Source organism: Ylistrum balloti, unplaced genomic scaffold, assembly GCF_031769215.1.
Source record: "Ylistrum balloti isolate Yb309-2 unplaced genomic scaffold, AGI_CSIRO_Ybal_v1 Utg370206, whole genome shotgun sequence".
NCBI classification, from domain to species: domain Eukaryota; kingdom Metazoa; phylum Mollusca; class Bivalvia; order Pectinida; family Pectinidae; genus Ylistrum; species Ylistrum balloti.
The window spans coordinates 571,335-596,039 of record NW_026782178.1 but is presented as its reverse complement, the minus strand read 5'-3'; the positions used below and the strand labels follow the sequence as shown (position 1 = coordinate 596,039).

Here is a 24,705-nt window from a genome sequence, read left to right as displayed (position 1 = left end):
CCTTTATAATTGTCTGTAACCTTTACAATTGTCAGTAACCTTTACAATTGTCGGTAACCTTTACAATTGTCTGTAACCTTTAGAATTGTCGGTAACCTTTACAATTGTCTGTAACCTTTACAATTGTTGGTAACCTTTACAATTGTCAGTAACCTTTACAATTGTCAGTAACCTTGACAATTGTCTGTAATATTTACAGTTGTCAGTTACCATGACATTTGTCTAAAACCTTTACAATTGTCGGTAACCTTTACAATTGTCAGTAACATTTACAATTGTCAGTTACCATGACATTTGTCTGAAATGTTTACAATTGTCGCTAACCTTTACAATTGTCAGTAACCTTTACAATTGTCATTAACATTTACAATTGTCAGTTACCATGACATTTGTCTGAAATGTTTACAATTGTCGGTAACCTTTACAATTGTCAGTAACCTTTACAATTGTCATTAACATTTACAATTGTCAGTTACCATGACATTTGTCGGTAACATTTACATTTGTCTGAAACATTTACAATTGTCAGTAATTTTTACATTTGTTGCCATCCTTGACATTTTTGGTATCCTTCACATTTGTCAGGAACTGATAAATCATTTAGTGAAGCTCTCATTGATGATGGTATTTAGATTCTTTCTCTCATATCACATATACTGTTTAGCCTGCATAGTTGTTTTGTAAGCTGAGGCTATCCTAAACCAACATTCTTGGATATGTTAAATTCATTATTTTTATAAAACGTGTGTACTGCTGAACTTCCTGCAGTGTAGTAAACAAGCTATGGCCTGTATGTGTGTATACTCCTGGCAACTGCTAAATATGTGTGGTGGCTGTGGTATATAAGGTTTATGATAGACATACACCTCCAGTAATTGTTGTCACACATGTTTCCAATAAGTGACAGATGATGTCATCTTCTAGACTGGGCTTTAAAGATGATTTGCTAGTGCCAGTACTTAAATTACTGCATGTTGTCACTCTTGTCATGTAAGTGAGTTAACCATGAAAGTGAATCTTCTGTATATTTCCATCAGTCTGACAGGCACTGCACTGAGGCTCTTTAATAAATATGAGGGAGTTTATAGCTTTGTTTTTCTATTCCTGAAGTCGACCAATTTTTCATGTTTGATCAGTTTCAGTTAAATTTGAATGCAATATAGTTTATGACACATTTTTATACATGCTACTTCATGCTAATTAAAGGTTAATATAAAGGTTAAGGAGGTTATTTAAGAGATAATCTTCTCTTTGATAGGACTGTAGGTCTCCAAGCTTAATTAATAATAGCTGCTCTGTTGTACTGCAGCTACCGAAACAGTGGCTATGTATTTACTAAAATTTGATTACAATTTTTATCATGTCAAGGTCAGTAGACTAAAAGTCAAGATCAAAGCATCACTTTACGAATGAACATCTGATCATATTTTGTTGAAACATCATAAATATGAGTACAGTTATCAGACAATAAGTCACAAATGACCTACTACAGGACAATGCATATTTATCAAGGTCAGTGTAACATAGTTTTAAGGTAAAGGTAAATTTCTTAATTATCCAGACTGTAGTGAAGCAAACTCAATAATCAGTGAGCATGTTATGTAATATGACTTTCTCTGTTGTGTAGATTTAGCAAAACCATTATACAGAACTGTTTATTGATGATATCTGTATATTGGTGATATCAGTATATTGGTGATATCAGTATATTGGTGATATCTGTATATTGGTGATATCTGTATATTGGTGATATCTGTATATTGGTGATATCAATATATTGGTGATATCAATATATTGGTGATATCAATATATTGGTGATATCAGTATATTGGTGATATCAATATATTGGTTATATCAGTATACTGATGATATCAGTATATTGGTGATATCAATATATTGGTGATATCAGTATATTGGTGATATCTGTACATTGATGATATCTGTATATTGATGATACCTGTATGTTAGTGATATCAGTATATTGTTGATATCAGTATATTGGTGATATCAGTATATTGATGATGTCAGTATATTGTTGATATCAGTATATTGGTGATATCAGTGTAGTGATGATATCAGTATATTGTTGATATCAGTATATTGATGATATCAGTATATTGATGATGTCAGTATATGTCAGTGATATCGGTATAGTGATGATATCTGTATATTGATGATATCTGTATATTAGTGATATCAGTATATTGATGATGTCAGTATATTGGTGATATCAGTATATTGGTGATATCAGTATATTGATGATGTCAGTATATTGGTGATATCAGTATATTGTTGATATCAGTATATTGGTGATATCAGTGTAGTGATGATATCAGTATATTGGTGATATCTGTATATTGTTGATGTCAGTATATTGGTGATATCAGTATATTGTTGATATCAGTATATTGGTGATATCAGTGTAGTGATGATATCTGTATATTAGTGATATCAGTATATTGATGATATCAGTATATTGATGATGTCAGTGTATTGGTGATATCAGTATATTGTTGATATCAGTATATTGGTGATATCTGTATATTGGTGATATCAGTATATTGGTGATATCTGTTATTGGTGATATCAGTATATTGATGATATCAATATATTGGTGATATCTGTATATTGGTGATATCAGTATATTGATGATATCAGTATATTGATGATGTCAGTATACTGATGATGTCAGTGTATTGGTGATATCAGTATATTGTTGATATCAGTATATTGGTGATATCTGTATATTGGTGATATCAGTATATTGGTGATATCTGTTATTGGTGATATCAGTATATTGATGATATCAATATATTGGTGATATCGGTATAGTGATGATACCTGTATGTTAGTGATATCAGTATATTGGTAATGTCAGTATATCCTGTTACTTTAGGTGATTGATTCTAAAGCCATCAACATATGTGTATTGCTGTACAATGTATTACACACCAGGTTACTACTATGTTGATATTCTCACTGGGGCTAAGCTTCCCTTTTATAAGGTTTTAAATCTCATAAACTTTCATCACTGTGAAAAATCATAATCTGGAGACAAGAAGAGAAGACTCCTGTAAAATTTTCTTTTAGTCAGAAAATTCTTTGTTTCCACTTGGAATTGTTTTATTAGAAATTGTGTTCAGAATGGAAAATCTTAATTATAATGTTAGATTATGCTTTTTCTCAGAAAGCATTCATTTCAAGGCTGCATGAGGTACACCCAAGTGGTGATGTCATTTGAGCCAGCAACAGGAGAAAATGGCTCGTTTCTTTCTCATTCACACATCAAAAATAAATCTGTGATATATTTCCGAGTATGCCACTACTTTCTCAATTTCTCTGCTTACTTTAAAACTTAATGACATCTCTGCCTCAGTGTTGTATGTATCATTGAAACATAGGTTGACTACACAGTTTGATGTCCTGCCTGATGACACTAAAAGGATTGTATTTGCTTAATGTTATCAATGCCAGTCTACGCTTCTATTGTGCATGAACGGAATACTGCATCAGAGGGGGGCAATGTCTTCCATTGCATTATTGATGAGCACTCAAAGACTGGAACAGAATGTCATTTATATGTAAATATATTTATAGAACAGGAATGCTGAATCTTTAGCCTGTTAGAGAAAAGACATCTGTGGTACAATATATAAAGGCATATTTTCTATACATGGCACACTTGGTTAGTTTTAAATGTATTCTGGTGATTGAGATAACAACTTTCAGATTTTAATTCAATAAAAAGTAATTAAGGGTCATTGGGGCGGTTGTTTAGTCATTGATTTCTCAAGTGATAAATATTTTGAATAAATTTAGTGAAATTATGAAGCATATTGATATGAATCTGATATGTAGTGATTAGTGACCAAAGGTCAGCTATGGTCTTTTAAAGATCAAGGTCGACTTACTAGCTCACATAGCCATCATCAGGTGGTGGGCTGTTCAAATCACCCTTCACCTGTGGTCCATCTGTACACCCGTCGTCTGTCTGTAAACCAATCATTGTTGTAGCTCTTACTTGAGTAGTACTGGAGGAATATTTCTCAGACTTAATATATAGATTCCCAATGGTACATAGTTGTGCCCATTGCATTTTGAGTCTTATCATTGGATTGGATATGGCCAACAGGTGGTCATCTTGGATTTTAACTGTTGAAGTTTGTTATTGTTGTTTCTTCAGAAATACCAGCAAGATATTTCTGAAACTTTATGTGTATGTTCCTCATGGTCTCTGGTTGTGCCTGTCTAAATTTTAGGTTGATCAGTGAAACACAACAGCGCCCACGCCACCATCATGGATTCTGATAGTTGCATGTTCGTTATGACATTGATATGAAAATAAAAAATAGAAGCATGAATAAACTGAAAGGAAATACAAAAAAAACCTAGGATGAAACAAATATGACTCAGTTTGATACATGTCAGCTTAAGGATACGGGTACTAAAATGTAGATGTTTATTTATGTCTATCATTTGAATCATTTTGGTAGTGATAGCCTTTACAGTATAGATGCCATGTACATCTCTTATGAAGGTATAGTAATACTTTATCATATGGAAGAACTTGTCTCTTTCCTACAGACCTCCCTTAATATACAGATACTTGGCTTGGAAAATCTCTCAGCTAGATACCATGGAAACTAGAGAATTGGATTGAATGAGTAGTTTGTGCCAAGAACATGCCAGACTATGACCTTGAGATGATTTTTACATTATTTTGTATGAAATCCAGATCTTTAGCTGCCTGTCTTTAGACTGTTTAATCCTCTGGGTACTGTTATAACACTGGCGTGGGTATTTAGATTAAACATTACATTCAGTATATATGCAGTCATATTTTGGAATGTTTTAACAGTCATAACATTAGTTTTTTTCCCCATTTAGCTGGTTGTATAAAGGATAGAACATGGGTGATGTTGTACTATATAGGTGTAATGTTGTATGTGGGAGGTGGATAGTCATGATTGGGATGGCCTTATTGAATTGGTTGAAGATGTTACACTATCATCAATGGGAAGTAAAGTGTCTGTTCTGGTGTCAGACAAGATAAAAAACACACATTGATTTTGAAGGCCAAGGATTTTGGCTGTAAGATAGGGGGTACAAGTTATTGATGTTTTCATTTTCACACCGAAAGTTACATTTAGAGTTGATCACAGGATTGATTACTCGTGTTGTGGAAAGTTTGTAAGACAGCTTCCTCACGAAAGGATATTCTTGTTTCATCATGAAAAAAAGGAAACAAATTATAAGAGTGTTTAAAAATTTGATTTCTGTTGTCACAACAAACTCTCCATTGAAACTGTGCATAACATACATGCATATGATGTTCCCTTAACAACACCGCTCCAAACATTTGTTGAACATGTAATACTGCACAGCTGGGGATATTCGCAATTGGTTTAATTTCGCTGTATTTAGAGTTATTAAAGTTAACATGAAATCAAATACCTTTCAAACATTTTAAGCTCACCTGGCCTGATGGACATATTTTTTGATTCACTGAAGGTAAGGTAATGTCATTTAGAGATAATGGACAGGATGGCAAGGCAAACTGTTTTGATTCTGACTTTCTGGTAAAAATTCCTGAAGTCTGATGACATTGTGGTTATAAGTCAATTTCATTTCAGTAATAATTACCATAACTTAAATATGCATATATGGTACCTACACCTATCTTTATCCCAAAAACAAAAGATTAAAAAACCCTGCCCTCCCTACAGTCCCATGAACTATCATGGCAGAGACATAGAGTGAGTTCCTTTCTTTGAAAAACCTTGGAGCCCATTTGAGGGGCAGCCAGGCAGAGAAGGAAAAGGGAGGATAGGTTGGGACTCCATAAAGTTATGGTATGTATTATGTCATGAAAATTGGTTTTACATGAAAAAACCTTAATTTCAGTAATAATAACCATTACTTTAGTATGCGAATTCAACTTACTGTAATGGAGACTCGACGCCAGGCAGCCCATCATTTCACAGGTGTTGTATACCTATTTCATGTACATACACTCCCATGATCAAGGTCACATTTTAGTGTTCCATGACACTTGACTTGATAAAGGAAAGTCATTGTGATTTTATAGCTGGCTGATGACCAGGAAGTATATGGTATACCCATTTTGGATTAATATACCCAAATAATGATCATTTTAAGATGAAAATGTCTTGTTTTAAGCTTAATTTGGATACTTGTTAAAGGTTAAAAAAATGAAACAAAAACAAACAAATTGGAGGCAGAGGAGACTGTAAGGTTAATTTACTCATTAACATCACTTGCCTAGTGTGCTGATAAAGCGACTTCTAGATGCACAGTATAATTAATACTAACAAAATATAAAAAATAAGTAATTCCAGAACGAAACAGCTACAGAGTAAATTACCCCATACCAGTATGCTTCTGCTGCATGCAAAATATCCTCTTATTTCTCACCCCAAATAACAGTATTTAAAACATCTGTAGAAATCACAATAAAAATTGATGCTGTTTCGCTGGGAAATCTACCATGACATGCATGTTGCGTATACACTGCATGTAGCAATGTCACACAAGAATAAAACAATCTGGAATGCCTGAATCTGTAAATGTTTTAAAAGAATCTGCTGTTAGCAATTATCCCATCATCTGATCATGCTGGTAGTTCAAGAACAATGATACCTGCTTGTGTAAAATCCATTGTTGTTCGGTTGGAAATTCATTTTAAAATAATTTTTTTTGAATTCAGATATCATTCTAAAAAAGTTCTCAAGGAAATCTGCTGAGGAGATGGATTATCATTTCATTTGAAATTGCAAAAGCGAAATTCACTTGTTTTTCTTCTTGCATATAAACACCAGGTGTATGACCTTATGGACAATGCCAGTAGGTTGTCACTGACATATGCATATGAAAATCTTAATCATTCAATGTAATATGGAAATCTGTCATTACTGATCAACATACTGGGTATGTAACTCTTTGTGTCACATATGATAACTCTTGTGCAGAACACACATCACTTGTAAACAAAATGTCTTCTCACGTCAATAAGTACAGAAAAGGGTTACAGCATCAGTTGCATAGGGAAAGAGGGCCAAAACGGGCAAATGACAGCCCCAGATTTTTTGCTAGGAAAGCAACATAACAGTTGTTCACAATGTGAGAAAAACTGAAACAGAAACATTCACGACACTAGAATAGGCCTAATGTGTTTGACATAAGTAATTTTGTAACTGAAAGATTTTTTTGGCATGTTTTAAGACATTTTATGTATGGTGTCACTACTGTCTCAGTCATTGGTGTCGATCATCATGCGCTCTTGTATGCAAATGAACTGTCTCATTTTCCAAACTGACACAAGATGATATTAGCACTATATTTGAGAGCTGTTTCCAGAATATACTGAGTGGTCAAGCATTAAAACCTATAATTAATCAAGCAATGTTTTATCACGTTTTTAATTATTTTGAGATTCGACAGCACAATTTTGTGTTGATCGTTTAGCGTTGATTTTGATTCTGTTATACTGCTTCCTGATAAGTCTATCGATTAACATTGCTTGAAATTGTTAACGTAAACATTACATACATAGACAGTCAACTGAGGAGCAATACTCCAAAGTTGAACAAGGCATCAAATACTTGTTATTTTAAATTAAAACAAGGCAATGGATTTAGGATTGATACTTCAAAGTTAAACATGGCAATGAATTATCAATATTTTAAAATTAAGACTATTTTTGATGTTACTCCTAAATAAGACCAAACAATCAAATATATTCTTTATAACTAAACAAGGCCATGAATTAGTGTAAATCTGAAATGAAACAAAGATATGAATTTAGGCAAAGTAAATAAGACAAAGGATGTGTCTTTTAAATATTAAACAAACAAGCCAATAAGTTGATATTACTTTAATTAAAAAAACCATTGAATTGGTGAAAATAGATATTGGTAATGAAAGTACGGCAGTAATTTTTTTGTTGTTCCCAAGTTAACTAAAGCAGTGAAATCGAAGGTATTCTAAAATATTTCACAATGAAGTATTTTTTCTAAATGAAATTATTCATGAATTAGTGCTGCAACCAAATGGGTACCCTGAATTCCTGTAGACTTCCAGGAGTGACCATTCTCAACCATTTAGTTATCTTGCTGTCACTCTCAATTTGTCTGTATATTTAACCAATTTGTCTGCCTTTCATCAATGAGACAATCAATAGAATTGTCTGGTCAGTAGTTGGTTGTTCTAATGGCGTTTTACTGGTGGAGGTACAGTGTAATATTCTAATGTTCAAAACTTGTTGTTATGATATAATATCAAGATCTACTATGTTGAATGATAATGGATCTTGGGATATAATTATATACAATGAGACATACTGATTATAAACCTTTGATTCTTTTTGTGATGTCAGGGCTTTTTTATCTCTCTGATGATTTCTCTGTCATTATTGCTAATATGTTATCAGTTTGTTGATTCAGGTCTCTGGAATGTTTGAATTTCTAGTATCCAGTGCAAAATTAAAGACCACGGATGATTCTTATTACAATCTCACATGATCTTCTGATAAAGTCCCTTCTGATATTTCATTTGTACTGTGACTGATCCTCATTTACACCGAGGATGCTCCTCATTATACCATTGCTATGAAAGTATGTTGTTCATTCAAATGTGTCCCAAACAACCCATCTACAGGCTGTATTACTAACCTGATTGTCACAGTACCTCACACATGTGAAATTTGAATTTCAACCTTCAGCTCTACAAAATTTGGCCACAATTAGAATTAAAGATTTTTTTTTATGTCACTGCTCCCCAGGATGCATTTTTTTTATTGTCATGCATATGCTGTATTCAAAAATCAACTCATGTCAGTTAATATTTCAATCCACTGTGATAAAAAACTAGGTCTCCATGACTAATAATAACTGTTATTGTGGAAAAAATGTGACAGAATTTTATATCCTCACCCATGTCTGCCGATCTGTCAATAGACAAAGATTGTTCAGAAAAATCCTCCTAAACTTGTGGAGCAATTTCAATGAAACTACACAGGGATGTTGACCACCATGTGTAGATGTGCATGCATTTTTGTTTTAGCAGGGTTGTCATGGTAACCATTTCACTGCCTGTAACTTTGACTCATCAGGTGCTTTCTAAACGGTTACTATAGAAACATGGTAGAGGCTTCTGATTAGTCGAAATTGAGATATTGTCTGATTAAGCTTAAAATTGAAATATAAGGGTTTTGAGGGCAGGCAATTACAATGATACCATTCTCAAAAATATCCAATGACATTTGGTTACTATGGTAACCACAGAAGGCACAAGATGAGACAATCTTTTCCAAACTGCTGCTGATGTTGTGTACTGATTTCAATGAAACTACACAGGGATGTTAGGGACGATACATAGATATGCATATATACATGCAGGTTTTTCTTTTAGCCATGGTAACCAGTTCACTCTACACAAGTTTTTATGTTAAGTGCCATAACTCTTAGCCATTTGATTGATTTTGTTTAAACTTGATCAAGTGATACAGCTAATTATAGTCTATATTTTTTATATATTAGATGTACCAAAGCCATTACTATGGAAACACTTTGGAGGCTTCTGATTGGTCAAAATTCAGATATTGTCTGATTAAGGTTTAGGGGGATGAAAAGTAAAATGATACCATTTTGGATAAAAAAAAAAACAAAGAGAGAGAGATTTCCATTTGGTGCCATGGTGACCAGATGAAGGCTTCTTGTACGGACAACCCCTCCTAAGTATTGTTGATTGGGAAGTAAGGAGGGATGTAATAGTCAGCCATCCAGCAGACAGTTCTAGTTCATGTTAATTGTACTGAAAGTCTCAGCATTCTCTTTTATGATATAATGTAATAATGGCAAACTGGTTCATGAAAAGGCCAAATATCTTTACAATTTCCTTTACACTAAGCATTTTGTACGAATTTTGGAGTATTCATATTTTTGTGATGCCTTGTTCATCCCTAGGATTATCCTGTACCCTGTGTGATCTTGCGTGATAATCCTGATAGTCCTGGTTGATACCTAATTCAACCTGGTTGCAGATATGTTTGATGTTCCTCAAGTACAACCTGGGTGATCCATTTTTATGTGATCGTGGTTGATTGTGGGTGATTCTCACTTATATGCGAGATGACCCTGTACCCTGGGTGATCCTGGTTGATCGTGGGTGATTTTCACTTATATGCGAGATGACCCTGTACCCTGGGTGATCCTCGTTTATACGAGAAGTGACCCTGCTGAATACTGCTGGTAATAATTGTAGATACTGTGGATGCTCTTCCCTGGTTATTCTGGTTGATACTATGAGAGATCCTGATCGATACCTCATTTATACCTTGAATGATCCGGTACCCTGGATGATTCTTATACCTGAGATAATCACGTGACCTATGTGATCCTCATTTAGTCCAGATTGTCCTTGTTTCCTATTTCATTAAGATAATTAAATGTACTGTAATAAAAACCAAGCTAATGGGTTAACATTTTGTTCACCTTCCCTTGAATTATTTCTAATGAAATGAAAATTTTCAATTCAAAATGCCAGAGGCTTGTCTGTGGCATAAAAGTATTGACACTGATGTGATTGACTGGGCTACTTTTCTTATGTCCCAAACACTCTGCAGACATTCAGTGTGTGCTTTCATTTTCTCAGCTGTAGACCCTCTCACTAAAGACAGCCCACAGGAATCCTGTTCATTGCCAACATTGGAAGACTTACGTCTTATCTTTTTTGGATGAAATTCAATTGTTGTAAAATTGATCACAGAATTTAGCCTGCAATCGATCACACAAACTTCAAGCCCATTGTTATAACAGGGTAAAACTTGACATGGGAAGCCCTAGCTATGTGCGTATTCAGAAAGATGTGGCTTATGGAGCCATGAAGGTTGAATACTGGCACACATGACACAAAATATTTCCATTTTGTACAGACAGACAAATGGAAATTTCAGAACTTTTTCATTCATGATCTGTATGTGCCTTTTAAAAAAAGACATAACTGAACTGTGAATTTATGTCAGTTATAGACTTTATTTCTGCTTGCCAAAGTAAGTTTGCCTCAAGTATCTCTCTTTTGTGTATTATGAAGTCCAATCATAAAATATATTGTAAACAAATGATCCAGTGGCACTGAAACGTCAAATTATGTGACACTGAAATATTGGTTAACATTATAAGAAAATAGTTAAAAAAATATGCCTATACATACTGTAAGAAAGCAGACAGAAGACTGGATAAGGATCATGAAATGTAATTAATGAATGCAAAAGTTTACCTCCAATAACAATGGATCATGGTGAAATTTTAAGGTAAATCTGTGTCTTAAGTAATGATATTTAAATAACAAGTAATAAGTTGTTTGTATAAATACAAACTGAATGTATTACCTTTGAGTGATTAATGTTTTAGAAGTTTTAGAAATTTTGTCATGTTGTTGAATTAATAGATTGATGTTTGTGCATGTTACCAGTAATGGTTTTTAGTATATAAATTATCAATTAGATTTGAATAACATTATCCAACTCTGAATTCATTGATAAAGAATTAGGACTTCCTTGTTTTCCAGAAAAATATGTAAATTTTTATAAGAGATAGGTTTGACATTCTTGCCTTCAGAAGCTGTAAGTGGTTTTTGTTGTTAGCAGTCTATTGACTGAAAGGTCAATGAGGTGTGAAGTGGTATTAGGCTGGACATTAAGTCCTGACCGTGATGAAGTAGTGTGAACGGAGACAGGACACTAAGTAGGGGGATGTATATGATAGTGGGAAGTTCTCATATCATGTGTTAGTTATCATTTGATGATTCAACTACTTAAAGAATGCACTATAAAAGAGTTCATGCAATTACCTATCTTTCTGGTTTTGAAGAAGATTTAGCTGTTATATGATTGATGGACAAAGCTTTTGCTATGTAAAGGGCAGAAAATATGTTAATTACGCTAATCAGCCCTGCAAAAGTAGGGACAGTATAAACTTTAGGCAGCACTTCATGAGACAATAATTATCTATCTTCAATAATACAGATCATGTTTACTACATGTTTTACCAAAGACAGCATGAAATATCTTTATAGATATTGTATAGTCTGTCTGGTATATAACACAAACAATTTACAACAATATAACTATTAAGAAACATATTGTGAAGTTTTGTAGTTTTAAGCTCACCTGGCACAAGTAAGCTTATGTTGTGGCGCATTGTCCATTGTCTGCCCAGCGTCAACATTTCCATTTAAACAACTTCTCAATAACCAACACACCAAATGTCATGGTATTTGGCTGGTTAGTTGCTGGGATGAAGTCTGACAACGTTTGTGAAAAGAAATGACCTCGACCTATATTGATGGGCACAGAGGTTAAATTTTTTAAAACCTCAAAACGACTTCTTCTGAATGACCAAACTGCTCAGAAGCATGGCATTTGGCTGATAGGTTCCTAGGAGGATCCCAGACAATGTTTGCAAAAAGAAATGCGGACCCTTATTCTAGGTCACAGGAATTGAATTTGTGAAAATCTCAAACTCAAAACAACTTCTGACCAAGCTAAAGACAAGGAAACATGGTATTTGGCTGACAGGTTCATACTATGAAGCCCAAAAAAGTTGCAAAAAGAAATAGCGTTGACCCTTATTCATGGTCACAGGAGTCAAATTTGTTATAATCTTAAAACAACTTCTCTTGTCTAACCTAAAGGCACAGAAGCATGGTATTTTGGAAGATAGGTTCCTATGATAAAACCCAACAATGTGAGCCCAAAAAAGGGACAAGGACCCATGTTGAAGGTCACAGGGGTTAAATTTATAGAAATCTGTAAACCAGTAGTCTGAGAAGCAGAATATTTGTTGAAAAAGTGTTTCTAGGTCAAAGCCAAACAAATTTCAAGAAAAGAGGAAATGTCATTTACCTTTAATCCAAGTTATAACTGTCACGTTTAGAGTTAAGTATAAGAAACTGTTTGTTGTGAAAATAAGTTACAAATGATCGGATATGCGGACTTTGAATGGCAATGGACTCCATATATATATATACAATATATTTGTGATATTAATACCATTGTATTTTTGATAAACACTCAATGCCAGGTGAGTGATAGAGGCCCATTGGGCCTATTGTTTAAGAGAGGTTGGCTGAAGATATCAATACTCTCTTGTGATGATTGTTTTGAGCAGTGAGACTGTAACTGTACATTCCTCTGAATCACTGCCAATAACAATGAGACTGCAGCAGTTGTAGGGATTTCAGAAACAAAAGCCAGGCTTTCTAAACATTTGTACGATTTTCTTCTTCATATCAAAACAAAGTCTACACAACTTTAGATGGTATTCCAATGTACATGATTGTAGTAAATACGACTTGAAGCATTTCAAGGATTTCTGTTTTCTTTGTGTATAGAATCTTTATATTACTGAACAACTTAACCAAAGCTTGAAGGAGATCTCGTGGACTAAGGTTGATTAAATTTGCTAGAAAAAAAAGTCAGCAGTGGATAAGAAATATAGCTGTGAGCATTACAAACAGGTGTCTTCAGAATGCTCAAAACTATATAGAGATTCCAGTTATCATAGGTTACATTTACAATGAATGAAATATTGATAGAAGAAGTAACTTAAAAATGCCTGCTGTTCAAACTGTTGGTTGAATTTATACATTTACCAGAAAAAATAGAAATATCTGTTTAAGCACCAACCAGTACTCCATAGCAAAACTTTAATAATAGATCAATATCACTTTCCCATGTTTATGGATTCACTATATACAAAAGGCATGTTCCCTGGTACAGAATTTTGTTCTATGGTGAGTCTTATACCTCTTTCCTAATTTTTGCTTTGATCCAATTTAATAAGACATGAGAGTGACCAGATGAAATATGGCAAAGAATGTCTTGATACTTCTAGGAAAAATTATCACTCAATAGTTCCTCAGGTGTCAGTGATGTGTTAAGTTATGCTAAAGTGCAGGTTCTTCTGTTTATTTAGTAATAAACAATGATTATTTTATGTGTTCTACAGAGGCATTACCAAGTGAACATGTAGCAGAACTGTCGGATATGAAGTCTTTGATCTCTGACCTGTACTGCAGACTCCACATCGATCAGTACCAGATAGAGAAAGAAAAACTATTAATGAAACAACTAGAGGACCTCAAACTGGAGTTAGCTCCCTTAGAACAGGTAAGCAATACCTTCTCCATGCTATCGATGTCTCCCTAGAGAAGATCAGTTTGGCTTATATTCCTTAGAGAATGTAAGTGTTATTGAATAGTTTAGTGAAATTGACTTTTACTGTAAATGTACTTAATTTATAATCTATTTCAGCAATTATCTTAATTCACACATCCACAATAAAATCTATATTACTGTCAATTATTGCCTTCATATTTTAGCATAAGAATTTCAGCGCTAGAAGTGCTAAAATAAGGTTACTTGGAAAATATGTATGTTTATAGTAATAGAACTGTAATATACTCCAACGAAAATGTACTTATTCATCAAGGAAGGTTAGAAGTGATAATTCCTTAACATAAACCGCTACAAACATTTGATACCAAACAAGCACCAGTTCTATTAGGGACCCTTAATTCATGTGCAAATTGAATATCTTCATACTGAAGTGTGTGAGATGAATTGGGAAGGTATTACAGAGATTAAAAGTTAGTATAACATTTGTAATGGTTTCCATACATCGTGCAGATCACTTCATTGGAAAAAAAACCCATATTTGATTTAGCATAAATAGTGTGCACTAGTTTTAATTTGACAAAATAATTATAGTGAATGCTTTCATTATCAAAAGGTATCAATCATAACATCATACCTTTTTCTTTTGTCTGAGATAAAATTGTCAGTTACTTAATATTACAAATGGCAAGACATCAATATTAAAATCAGTCCGAATGCCTTATTAATTGATGAAATGGGATTTTGTTCTGAATACAAAATCACCAAAGGGAGTTAACTCTGAAAACTATTGTGACATATAATTACACAGCCTCCTCTTCATACAAAAGTATTTTGTTTCAAGATGTTACAGTTAATGTCTGCAATATTTTTAGGGATCATCATCAGAATTCATACACTTATAAATTCTGATAGTTTGCAAGGGTCAGTGGGGAACATGTTTGATTTAGCAATACTCAGTATGTTTAATGATTTAAACTCTTTATCATTACTCTCTAATAATGAACATGATATGTTTTGTTATGCCATAATTCACTCCTGATATCAATTCTCCTGCAGAAGTTAGAAAGATATTGAAGTGGAATTTGTTATAAGATATTGAAACTATGAGAGTGATACAAAACAAAGTACAGGCAGCTATGTCACATAAAGAGAATTTTATCTGATCCAATTATTTATATTTTGAGTTGCTTGTCTAAGTAACAGACCCGTGTCATTGTTTTGTCTAATGAATATAATTTCATTATAAGGTCCGCAAAGATCTAGAGGTAAAGGCCAACAGACGCACTGTGAACCTGTCCTGGGTGGGACTTGGTCTGATGGGGGTCCAGTTTGGGGTGCTGGCTCGACTCACCTGGTGGGACTACTCTTGGGATATAATGGAGCCTGTCACCTACTTCATCACATATGGCACTACCATCGCCATGTATGCCTACTTTGTCCTCACTAAACAGGTAAGATGTGAAAGCAATATATTTTTTTCTTTGTCATCACAAAAGCATCATTATTATGAAAATGTAGTAAATTCCTACCTTTCACTCATATTTAGTTTCAGTATAGACCAATGAAAATGGTTCCAATCTCTTCCTCACATATCAGTTATTGCTGCTATTTATCTAGCCTGATTTCTTCACAGACTTTCCCATCTATCATCAACAATTCAAGTTATGGAGTCATGAATTTTGCATTTATGATTAAAGGGAAGTAACTCTCAAAAGAAACACAGATCTAGAACTTACATCTCTCATTCTTTGTTCTTTTCAGGAATACAATTTTGTTGATGTCAAGGATAGGCAATACCTCTTGGGATTCTACAGAAATGCAAAGAAGCAGAAATTAGATGTACAGAAGTACAATGAGATAAAGGATGCCATAGCGGAGGTACAGCATGACATTAGACGACTGAGAGATCCTCTCCAGAAACGAATTCCAATGAAGGAATTGTAGACTGCCCCACCATTATGACCACTCTGTTGATACTGATTGACATCATAGACAAAGCATATCATTTCCTTTTGTATGAGTAGTGTTGATGTAAGAGACTGATCAGTATCGATCACATCTAAATCTCTTCCTTGTTTGTCTCCTTGTTTACATGTAAGTTTTCCTTTTGAAAAATGTATATTTAATTTGTACCTTTGACCAATGGCACATCAAGTAAGTTTGTATGTTATGTTACTGCCCTGATAACTGAATAGAAACAGCCATTAGAGCTATTGAAATGAAAAGCTGTTTACATAACACGGTACAACATTGTTTTTAGGATTTTCATAAGTTATTTTTTCTTTTCTAATGAAGAATAAGGATTTGAGATATGAGAGTGTAGTGGGGTTCAGACTGGTAACAACTGTAGTGAATATGTTGTGCTTATCTTGAATCAATTGTGTTGGCATTTACCAGCTTCATTATGTATTCAAAAGTCAAATAATCGGATGGCTTTTTGGGAATATACTATTTGGTAATACCTTCTTGACATCAATGATAAATCAATTCAAAATATTTTGGAATATTTTTTTTGTCTGATTAAGCTGGTTAAGTTATGATAAAACAGTGATCTGATTATAATTGACTGAAACCAACTAGGGCAATAAGCATTTTTATTTCCTGGAATGTGGTGTGTGTCTCTCAGAGTAAACCAGTTTTGAAAAAAATGTTTTGTATGCTTTGTAAAGTGTAAATTGGCTTCATAAATTCAATGTCCTCACTATTTATTTAGATTTTTTGGTAGTTTGTACAAGGTAACAACATCTAAATAATTTGAACACCAGGCCTGTTCCATCTGAACTTTCTAACAATTAGAGTTGTTTCAATATCCTGATCTTCCTGATCATTATACAATTAATATAATGTTACAGACATTATAAACAGGGTTATTTTGTTCATGTAAAAATTCATATATTCAAGGATGTATGTACATAACATTGGATACTCTGTGACATGTCAGAAACGGTTTAAAATATGTAAACATTGAAAAATCAAAAAAATGAAAAATACCTCACAGTCTAACCACCGCTAATTCACAGCAGCTTTCCTTGTGATACTGTGTTTCTGTGTTTTCCTCCACAAAATAATATGTACAGTAAAAACAAATATCTATTAAATATATTGAACCTTCCATTGGAATGTTTAAGTTATATCATTCAACCCCAACAAAAATTCAGAGTTCTGTGAGTCAGTTTCTATTTCTCCAGGTTACATTTTACATTGGGCTATGGGATGAAGTTTCATGGTTAAATTTATTCCCAAACCAAAATTGACAAAAATGTGAGCTAGAAATATCCTAAGGCAATGTTGATCTGTGCATTTATTACCGTGTAACATTAAATATTGATGTGTTTATGAAATTAAGTTAAGATTGTTTATGTAACATTACGGTGGTGGATACTTATATATTATATAGCATCTTCTGGGTGGCAGAGGTCAAGGTAACCTTAGATCTGTTAAAACAATATTCATTACTGCCAGTTTGCTAGAATCATCTGTCTCTAATGTGAGATTGGTAAATTATGTATGTAAGCAATGAAAGTCACTTGCACAACACATATATCAACATATATAAAAATTAGTTATATAGTTAACACTGCCATCTACTCTATCCTTATGTCTCAATAATACAATTCCAGATATAACATCATGAAGGAACTACCCCTCGATTGAAAGACAAAATCTAACGACCATTATCAGACACACCCTCATTTTCTTTTCATTGTAATTTATAAACAAAAGCCTCATTTCAATATTGATTATAGCGCCAAAATGAAATATAATATGAAAACAAGTCCATGTTGAGCTTTATGTTATAATATGTATTTACTGCTAAGATTCTGTAGAGTTTGCAGGTTGCAGTTTGTTAATTGTGAAACTGTTGTTTTACGTCTCGGATTAAGACTTCAACAGATCTAACCTGCTTACCTATAGTATTACTTATCCTTCAGATTTACTCTCCACCAAACATTTCTGCATGAGTAAGGAGTTTGAGATTTTTTGTAAATTCGTTTTTATAATAACTGCTGAGAGTTTTCATTCAGTTGGGTAAAAAGAGGTGACTTTTTTCAGATATCAACTACACTCAGGGAATGGCTGCAATACTTTTTGAAACTTTCAGTTGCAGTAATTATTGAACTGATGAGTGGTGTCAGTAGTAGCTCAGGTCTGATTGGACTGAAATATTTGCAAAGAAAATTTACTTAAACACCTGTTCAGACCTTTTTTTTACATAAAAATATACAATTACATCTGAAATATTGTCATTGTAGCTAGAACTAATCCCTACATTTTGTAGATCTTTCTCGATATTTAGAAATTGTGGAAATAAAGATTTTCTTGGCTTAATCAGCAGTTTTTTTAAACCTTCAGGCTTGTATGTGTAGACTGCTTTTCTCTTTCTCTTTGTCTTTGTCCATGTTTGTGAAATAATTCAACAATTATCAACTTTACTCCTTTTGTCTTTTTTGATCAATAAGAAAAACTGGCATTCATATTTCTCAGCCATGGTTAGAAGCCTCTGTCTATTGTAACAAAATTTAGAAGCATATCATAATGTACAAGTATACAATAATCCATAGCTCTATATATAATCAGTGTATTTATGATTTAACACAAACCTGTTCACTGTAGACTAGAGTAGTAGTAGACCCGAGTGATATCTCTGGCACTGTACTGTAGTGTATACTTAGTGTTTTGTTTGATTTCCCCTACAAGCATTGACTGGCCTGTACATGTGTCAACCAGGTATTCTCATCAGCTAAGTACTTGTTAGGATGTAAAAGCTGGGTTTTTTTCGAGACTTTGTGATAACATTTTTGTAAGTGGTAAGAGTAGTATGAATTGTTATCACAACTGTTTTCATGATGGGAATTTCATGTATATGACAAACCTGTGTTTGACATCTCACAATTTCTTTGGTTTTTATGGTAACCATTCTCATGGTGAATATCATGAGAAATATTAATATGGCAGTGGTTTCTATGGTAACAACTTTCTTTAAAAAGAGCACATTAAGAAACCTGAGAGGTTCCAGTGATGTTTGTTATATGAGCACCACTGGAAACTTGAGTGTAAGAGCGGTTACTATGGTTACTATGGGTGGCTATAATTCCATTGAATTCTTTATATTGTGACTATAACAGTTTAAACACAGAGCCTGACAAAAAATGTTGTGATGATTTGGAACAATTTGGTAACTGTGTGGCTACAGGATAAGATGTTGGTGTTGTAGGAGCATCCTTTCGTTATTAAATGTACACATTTTTCCTAAAGTAATGCTTAGCTGTGATACACATATCCTTTTTTCATTTTGGATTATTGGTTTCATATGAATGTTCTCATAAAGCTGGTGACCCTTGGAACACGGTACAGCCCGTCTTCAACTTGCTCAAAGACTTCTTTTTCAAATTTTTTAGTTGTTGAAAATTAAATTTACTAATGGTGTAATTTCACTTTATCATTTTATGATAAGATAGAACAATTGGTATCATTTTATTCTAAAAGACCTTTATTTAAAAATCCAAATCATCCTAGCCAATGAATAAGAAATATGCCAGAGACAGAGTTATTTCTTTTCTTTCTAAAAATTGATTTTTTTTAACCATTTTGCCTAAAAGGAGATGTGATAATATTTCGTAAAAACAGTAAAGTATATACATTTGTAAACACTGTGACAAAAGAAGAAACTTACTGAACAAACACAGATCAATCTGTCTTGACTCTGATAGATAGTTATTTAACACACAAATCTAAAAGTCCATGTTTAGGACCATTTACAGTTAAGGGAGATGTGAAAAATAAAAAGACTGCAAATCAATTGAATGGAACAAAACCACTATCAAGGCTATGAAAATAAAACAGATTGGAATTTCTGGGCGAGCTTGAAGGATGAGCACTTACACTAGTAATTGGTCGTTGGATACAGATTTGTTTCATCTCCATGACTCTTCTAATGTTGGGCATGTCTTCATGACAAACATAAGTGTTCCGATCAGTCAGTAGTAGATATACAGTACTGTGAATAGGTAGACCATTGACAAGGTATAATACAGTGTGGAACATGTATAGCAAGGCTTTGTATCCAGTACATATGTACATTATTGAAATGGCATTTTCTCATCAAAATAAGAATGACAAATCTATAAATATCTTTCATAGTTTGACAAATCTATAAATATCTTTCATAGTTTTATAAATTTATTTCTGTTATAAAAAGATTTTGATGATTTTTCGTTGTATAACTCAAGTACAATGGTAAATAATGATAAAGATATTGACATACCAATGTATAAGTATATATACGTGTTTATACGCATTTCATATATTGTATAACTAGAGGACTTTTTTTTCCAATTGAATTCTTATAGCTGTGTGAGTGATCTTGGCTACATATATATATATATATATATATAGAATTTATGTATTTGATTGTAATAGAAAAATAGCATTTAACTGCAAAAAAAGTATTTAATTTGAGTTTAATTTTAATATTATATACTTGGTTTCTCCATGTTGACAAGTTGTTGAATGTTATTTTTAAAGATTTTCCTTTCTTTTCCTGTTTTTAAATGAGCTGTTTCTTGATGAATGAAATGATGTAATTTTATTGAAGGTTTTTTCATCCTTTTGTAAGTGAGGAAAGACAATGTGTGAACCAATTTTCTAGGTATGTACATCCAGTTACTCTCTACTACACATACATTAAAAAGTTTATTCTCTCAAATTGACATTTGTCTTGTTTCTTTGTTAAAAATATTAAGTATCTACTCATTGTTTTTAAATCCTCATCCAACATCTCGACAACAGGTGCCTCAGGATGATTCAACATCACTCTACCTACCTTTAAGTGTATCAATTTTGATGTGTAGCAGTGCTTTCCCATCTAAAAAATATTCATTTTCAGTTATTTTTCTGTTGCATCAAAGTCACCATTAATGCTATTTTTGTAGCTGATTTCTTGAAAACGTTAAAAACTTAAAACTTCTTGCACTAATTATGTAGTGAAGCAGCAACTGTTTCCATGGAATCAAATTACCAACATTACACAAGTTGATACATGTAGTTGATGATGATTTCAACAAGAATATAGCATGACAAACAAATACTTTCTGTCCTAAATAAGTAAATAACATTGTTGTATTGAAATGTACAAGATGGAAATTAAGCAGGAATTGTCTAATTTTATGTATGAAAGTACAACAAAATAGTATTGATAGCAAAAATTGTCAACTGTGCTACTTGGGCAACATATGACCTCCTCTTGAGACTGGCTTACCCAGAAGAAGGAGAGAGAAATGCATAGAGCAAAAAATATAGTCTTTCAAAAGAAAACCACAAACCCATCTTAAGCCACATCTGCGAAGTCACTCTCTTCAACCACTTGGGTCCGAAAGGCTTCAACCCAGGCCTTGTTGGACAAATCTGCCTGGGGTCCCAATGCCCCCGAAATGGCTTATCAAACAAAGGCTAAACTTCCTGCTGGAAAGAAATGCACTGAGAAAAAGCATCCAGCAGTGCAATTTTCCCAGCCAATGGACCAAAACAAATGTGTGAACCGTTTTAATCAAAATGCATAGTATTACATAAACAGCTCTGCCAATGTTAGTACTAAAATTAGGGCCCTACATTGAGATATGAATTCCGTCAGTCTGTCCGCCGTTTTTGCTTTGCTCACAATAACTTGTGTATTTGAAGTCAGACGCTCACCTGATTTAGCATGTGGCTTTATTTTCACAAGACTTAGCATGGGTTTCATAACAATGAAATCTGTTGATATTTGCAAGAGTTACAGGGCATTGAATGACAAAAACTTCCCATTTTATTAGCTCACCTGGCCCGAAAGTCAAGTGAGCTATGGGGATACCATGTCAGTTGAATTCCTTCTCCGCCTGTAGGAGTGGTAGCATATAGCCCCAATTTGGTCTGAAGCAATTTTGTATAAACGGCTAGTCTCGACCTCCTGGGGCAAGAAGGACAAATAGAGCAAATACTTTAAATTTTTTTTCCTCCTGTAGGAATTATTATAATTTGTCCAAATTTGGTATGAACCATAGATGACATCCTGGGCATCAAGAGATAAACACAATCATAATGCAAGAGTTGGCCCTGGGGTCTGGCCACGCTCCGAGGGACTCCGTTTCTTGATAATATCTTTGAAACTGTTGAGATCCCCACCCCTAAACCATATATAGCAATGCTGGGCATCAAGAGATAAATGCATTCATTATGTTAGAACTGGCTCTTTGGTATTGTTCCATCCCTCTGGACTCAATTTCTGTGATATATCTTTGAAACAGTTGACATCTTTACCCCATTTCTATGTATAGAATTGCTTGGCATCAAGAGATAAACACATTGGTTATATAAGAATTGACCCTTGTGTGTGGCACACCTCAAGGGACATTATTTCTGGGTTATATTTTTGACATAATTGAGATAAATCCCTATAACCATATAAACTTTTCCTGGACATCAAAAGAGAAAGACGATAATGATATAAGAATTTATCTATTGGTCTTGTCCCATCAAAGATTGACTGAGCTTCAATTTGGAAATATTTGGAAATTGTTGGGCGTTACGGGCTAGGGGTCTCTTGTCACTTTCGTGATAACTTTGGTATAAATTTGGTATATGACTTCATATCGCACGGGTTGATCACTAATTGGCCGTTTTATTACTTTCTACACAGTAACTTACGATTTCAAGTCGGATGTTCTCTGCATTTTGAAAGTGGTTTCGTATCAAGTGTCATCCATCCATATTTGCAAGAGGTATGGGACTTTGAATGACGAAAAAATACCATTTTATTACTTTCCTCACACTGTATTTGCGGTCGGATTTTCACCAGATTTGGTTACACGAGACATTGCACAAGCACATCTACAAAGGTTATGGACTATGAACGCTGGTACAAGTGTTGTTGATTTTTGCACAGATCGGAAAATCCAATATAGCCGCCGTGGCTCCTACTTCCTCTTTCAAACGATGTATCAGACATGCCAGTATGTTTAAATTCATACAATTTGCTCAACAGTAAGAGCTTATCTGAGATAAGAAATTGAGATAAATATTTGATGTATGCAAACAAGAAATGTGATAGTTAGGTACAAGTTAGTCTTCACTCTCCATTCCTGTACATTGTTCTTAGCAATAAGTGTTCTGTATATGAATATATATTGTAACTGTCAGAAACTTCAATAAAAAAAATTCATTCATATCTTTATTCCTCCGATTTTGAAAAGTTATAAACTGCATCGAGAAAACAAATATGAGTTACAAAGGTAGAGACATAAAGGACATAGATAAATTTCATGAAGAAAATAAGTGTAGGGAATTAAGTACGAAACATAATTATCAAGAAGAAAGAGACAAACACAGAAATACATACAAAGCTAGTGTGTCAAGGAAAGATAATCAAGTTATCAGGATAAACCATTTATATGATATTTATATGGTTTATATATCAACAAAGCTATCTCCTTAAATAAAGATAAGAGAGGAGGCATTTTCGGCGAATTTAACAATCTTTGAAAACGAGGCAAAAGGATAATTCTCGTTATAAACACGTCTTTCGTGACGTCATGTGGACCGCCGAGGATGGTGGCAAGTTTTGCCTCTTTACGCGAGTAAACAAGGAAACACTCTGGACTGGAAATTGTCACTTAAAATAAGTAACATAGTACTAAAACAGTCTAAAATACAATGAGCAACTGTATCCTCTCCAAATACATTGCGTTGAGCTTATACTACTTCACAATTAGGTGGAAGACTCCATAGCGCTTTGCAACATTTTTACAAGATTTGTAGGAATAGTGGGAAATATTTGGAAGGGGACTAGGGTGGCAAAAGACTCATCTAGCACTGTAGAAGTTTAAATCTAGAGAACTCATTACAAGAGTGGCGACGTTCAACCCACTCAGAGGAGTATTTATTTCATAAGATGTCCTTTGTAATATATTTCCAGTGCCTTTTTAGGTGGAGAAAAACATTGCAAATATTGATACAAAACGTCGGTTCGTGTTTGTGAAATGTGTTCTGGGTGTGTAGAAGATATGAAAGATATCGGTGACTGTAACCGGTTTAATTATGTCGATCCTATAATCATTGGACTCCGCGACAGACTTCCGATAATTAAGATTTCTGTGACACATTAGAGCAACGCCACCTTTACGAGATCCGCCAGATATTGCTATCCAAATATTGTCTTTGTGGACGCTATCAAATATGTCACTGTGTTCCTCAAAGAGCCGTGTTCCGTTATGCCACAAATATCTACATGTTCCCTGCTTAGTGTGTCGTGTAGATAAGCAGGAGCCGAAATTATGACATATACAGAAAAGCTCTGACAATATGGCGACAAGAAAAAATACGAGTTCATCATGTAAAAAAAATCTAATCCTTATCTAATATCTTTATTAATCACATGTCAGACATTGAAAAACGAACATTTTGAAATAGACATTTAAAAAATGAATTACATCGATTCCCACGTACATAACGATTCATAAGTCTATCATTTTCCTGTG

At 33.7% G+C, this 24,705-nt stretch overlaps 1 protein-coding gene across 1 annotated transcript in view; it reads left to right on the top strand.

Moving 5' to 3' along the window:
• LOC132551541 (calcium uniporter protein, mitochondrial-like) overlaps positions 1-20,907 on the top strand; it is a 75,419-nt gene extending 54,512 nt beyond the window's left edge. Inside the window, exons 5-7 of the mRNA XM_060215693.1 lie at positions 14,028-14,188; positions 15,445-15,648; positions 15,959-20,907. Coding sequence (XP_060071676.1) covers positions 14,028-14,188; positions 15,445-15,648; positions 15,959-16,141 — 548 coding nt within the window. The 3' untranslated portion in view covers positions 16,142-20,907. The remainder of the gene's footprint in view (positions 1-14,027; positions 14,189-15,444; positions 15,649-15,958) is intronic.
• Positions 20,908-24,705: the final 3,798 nt, after the last annotated feature.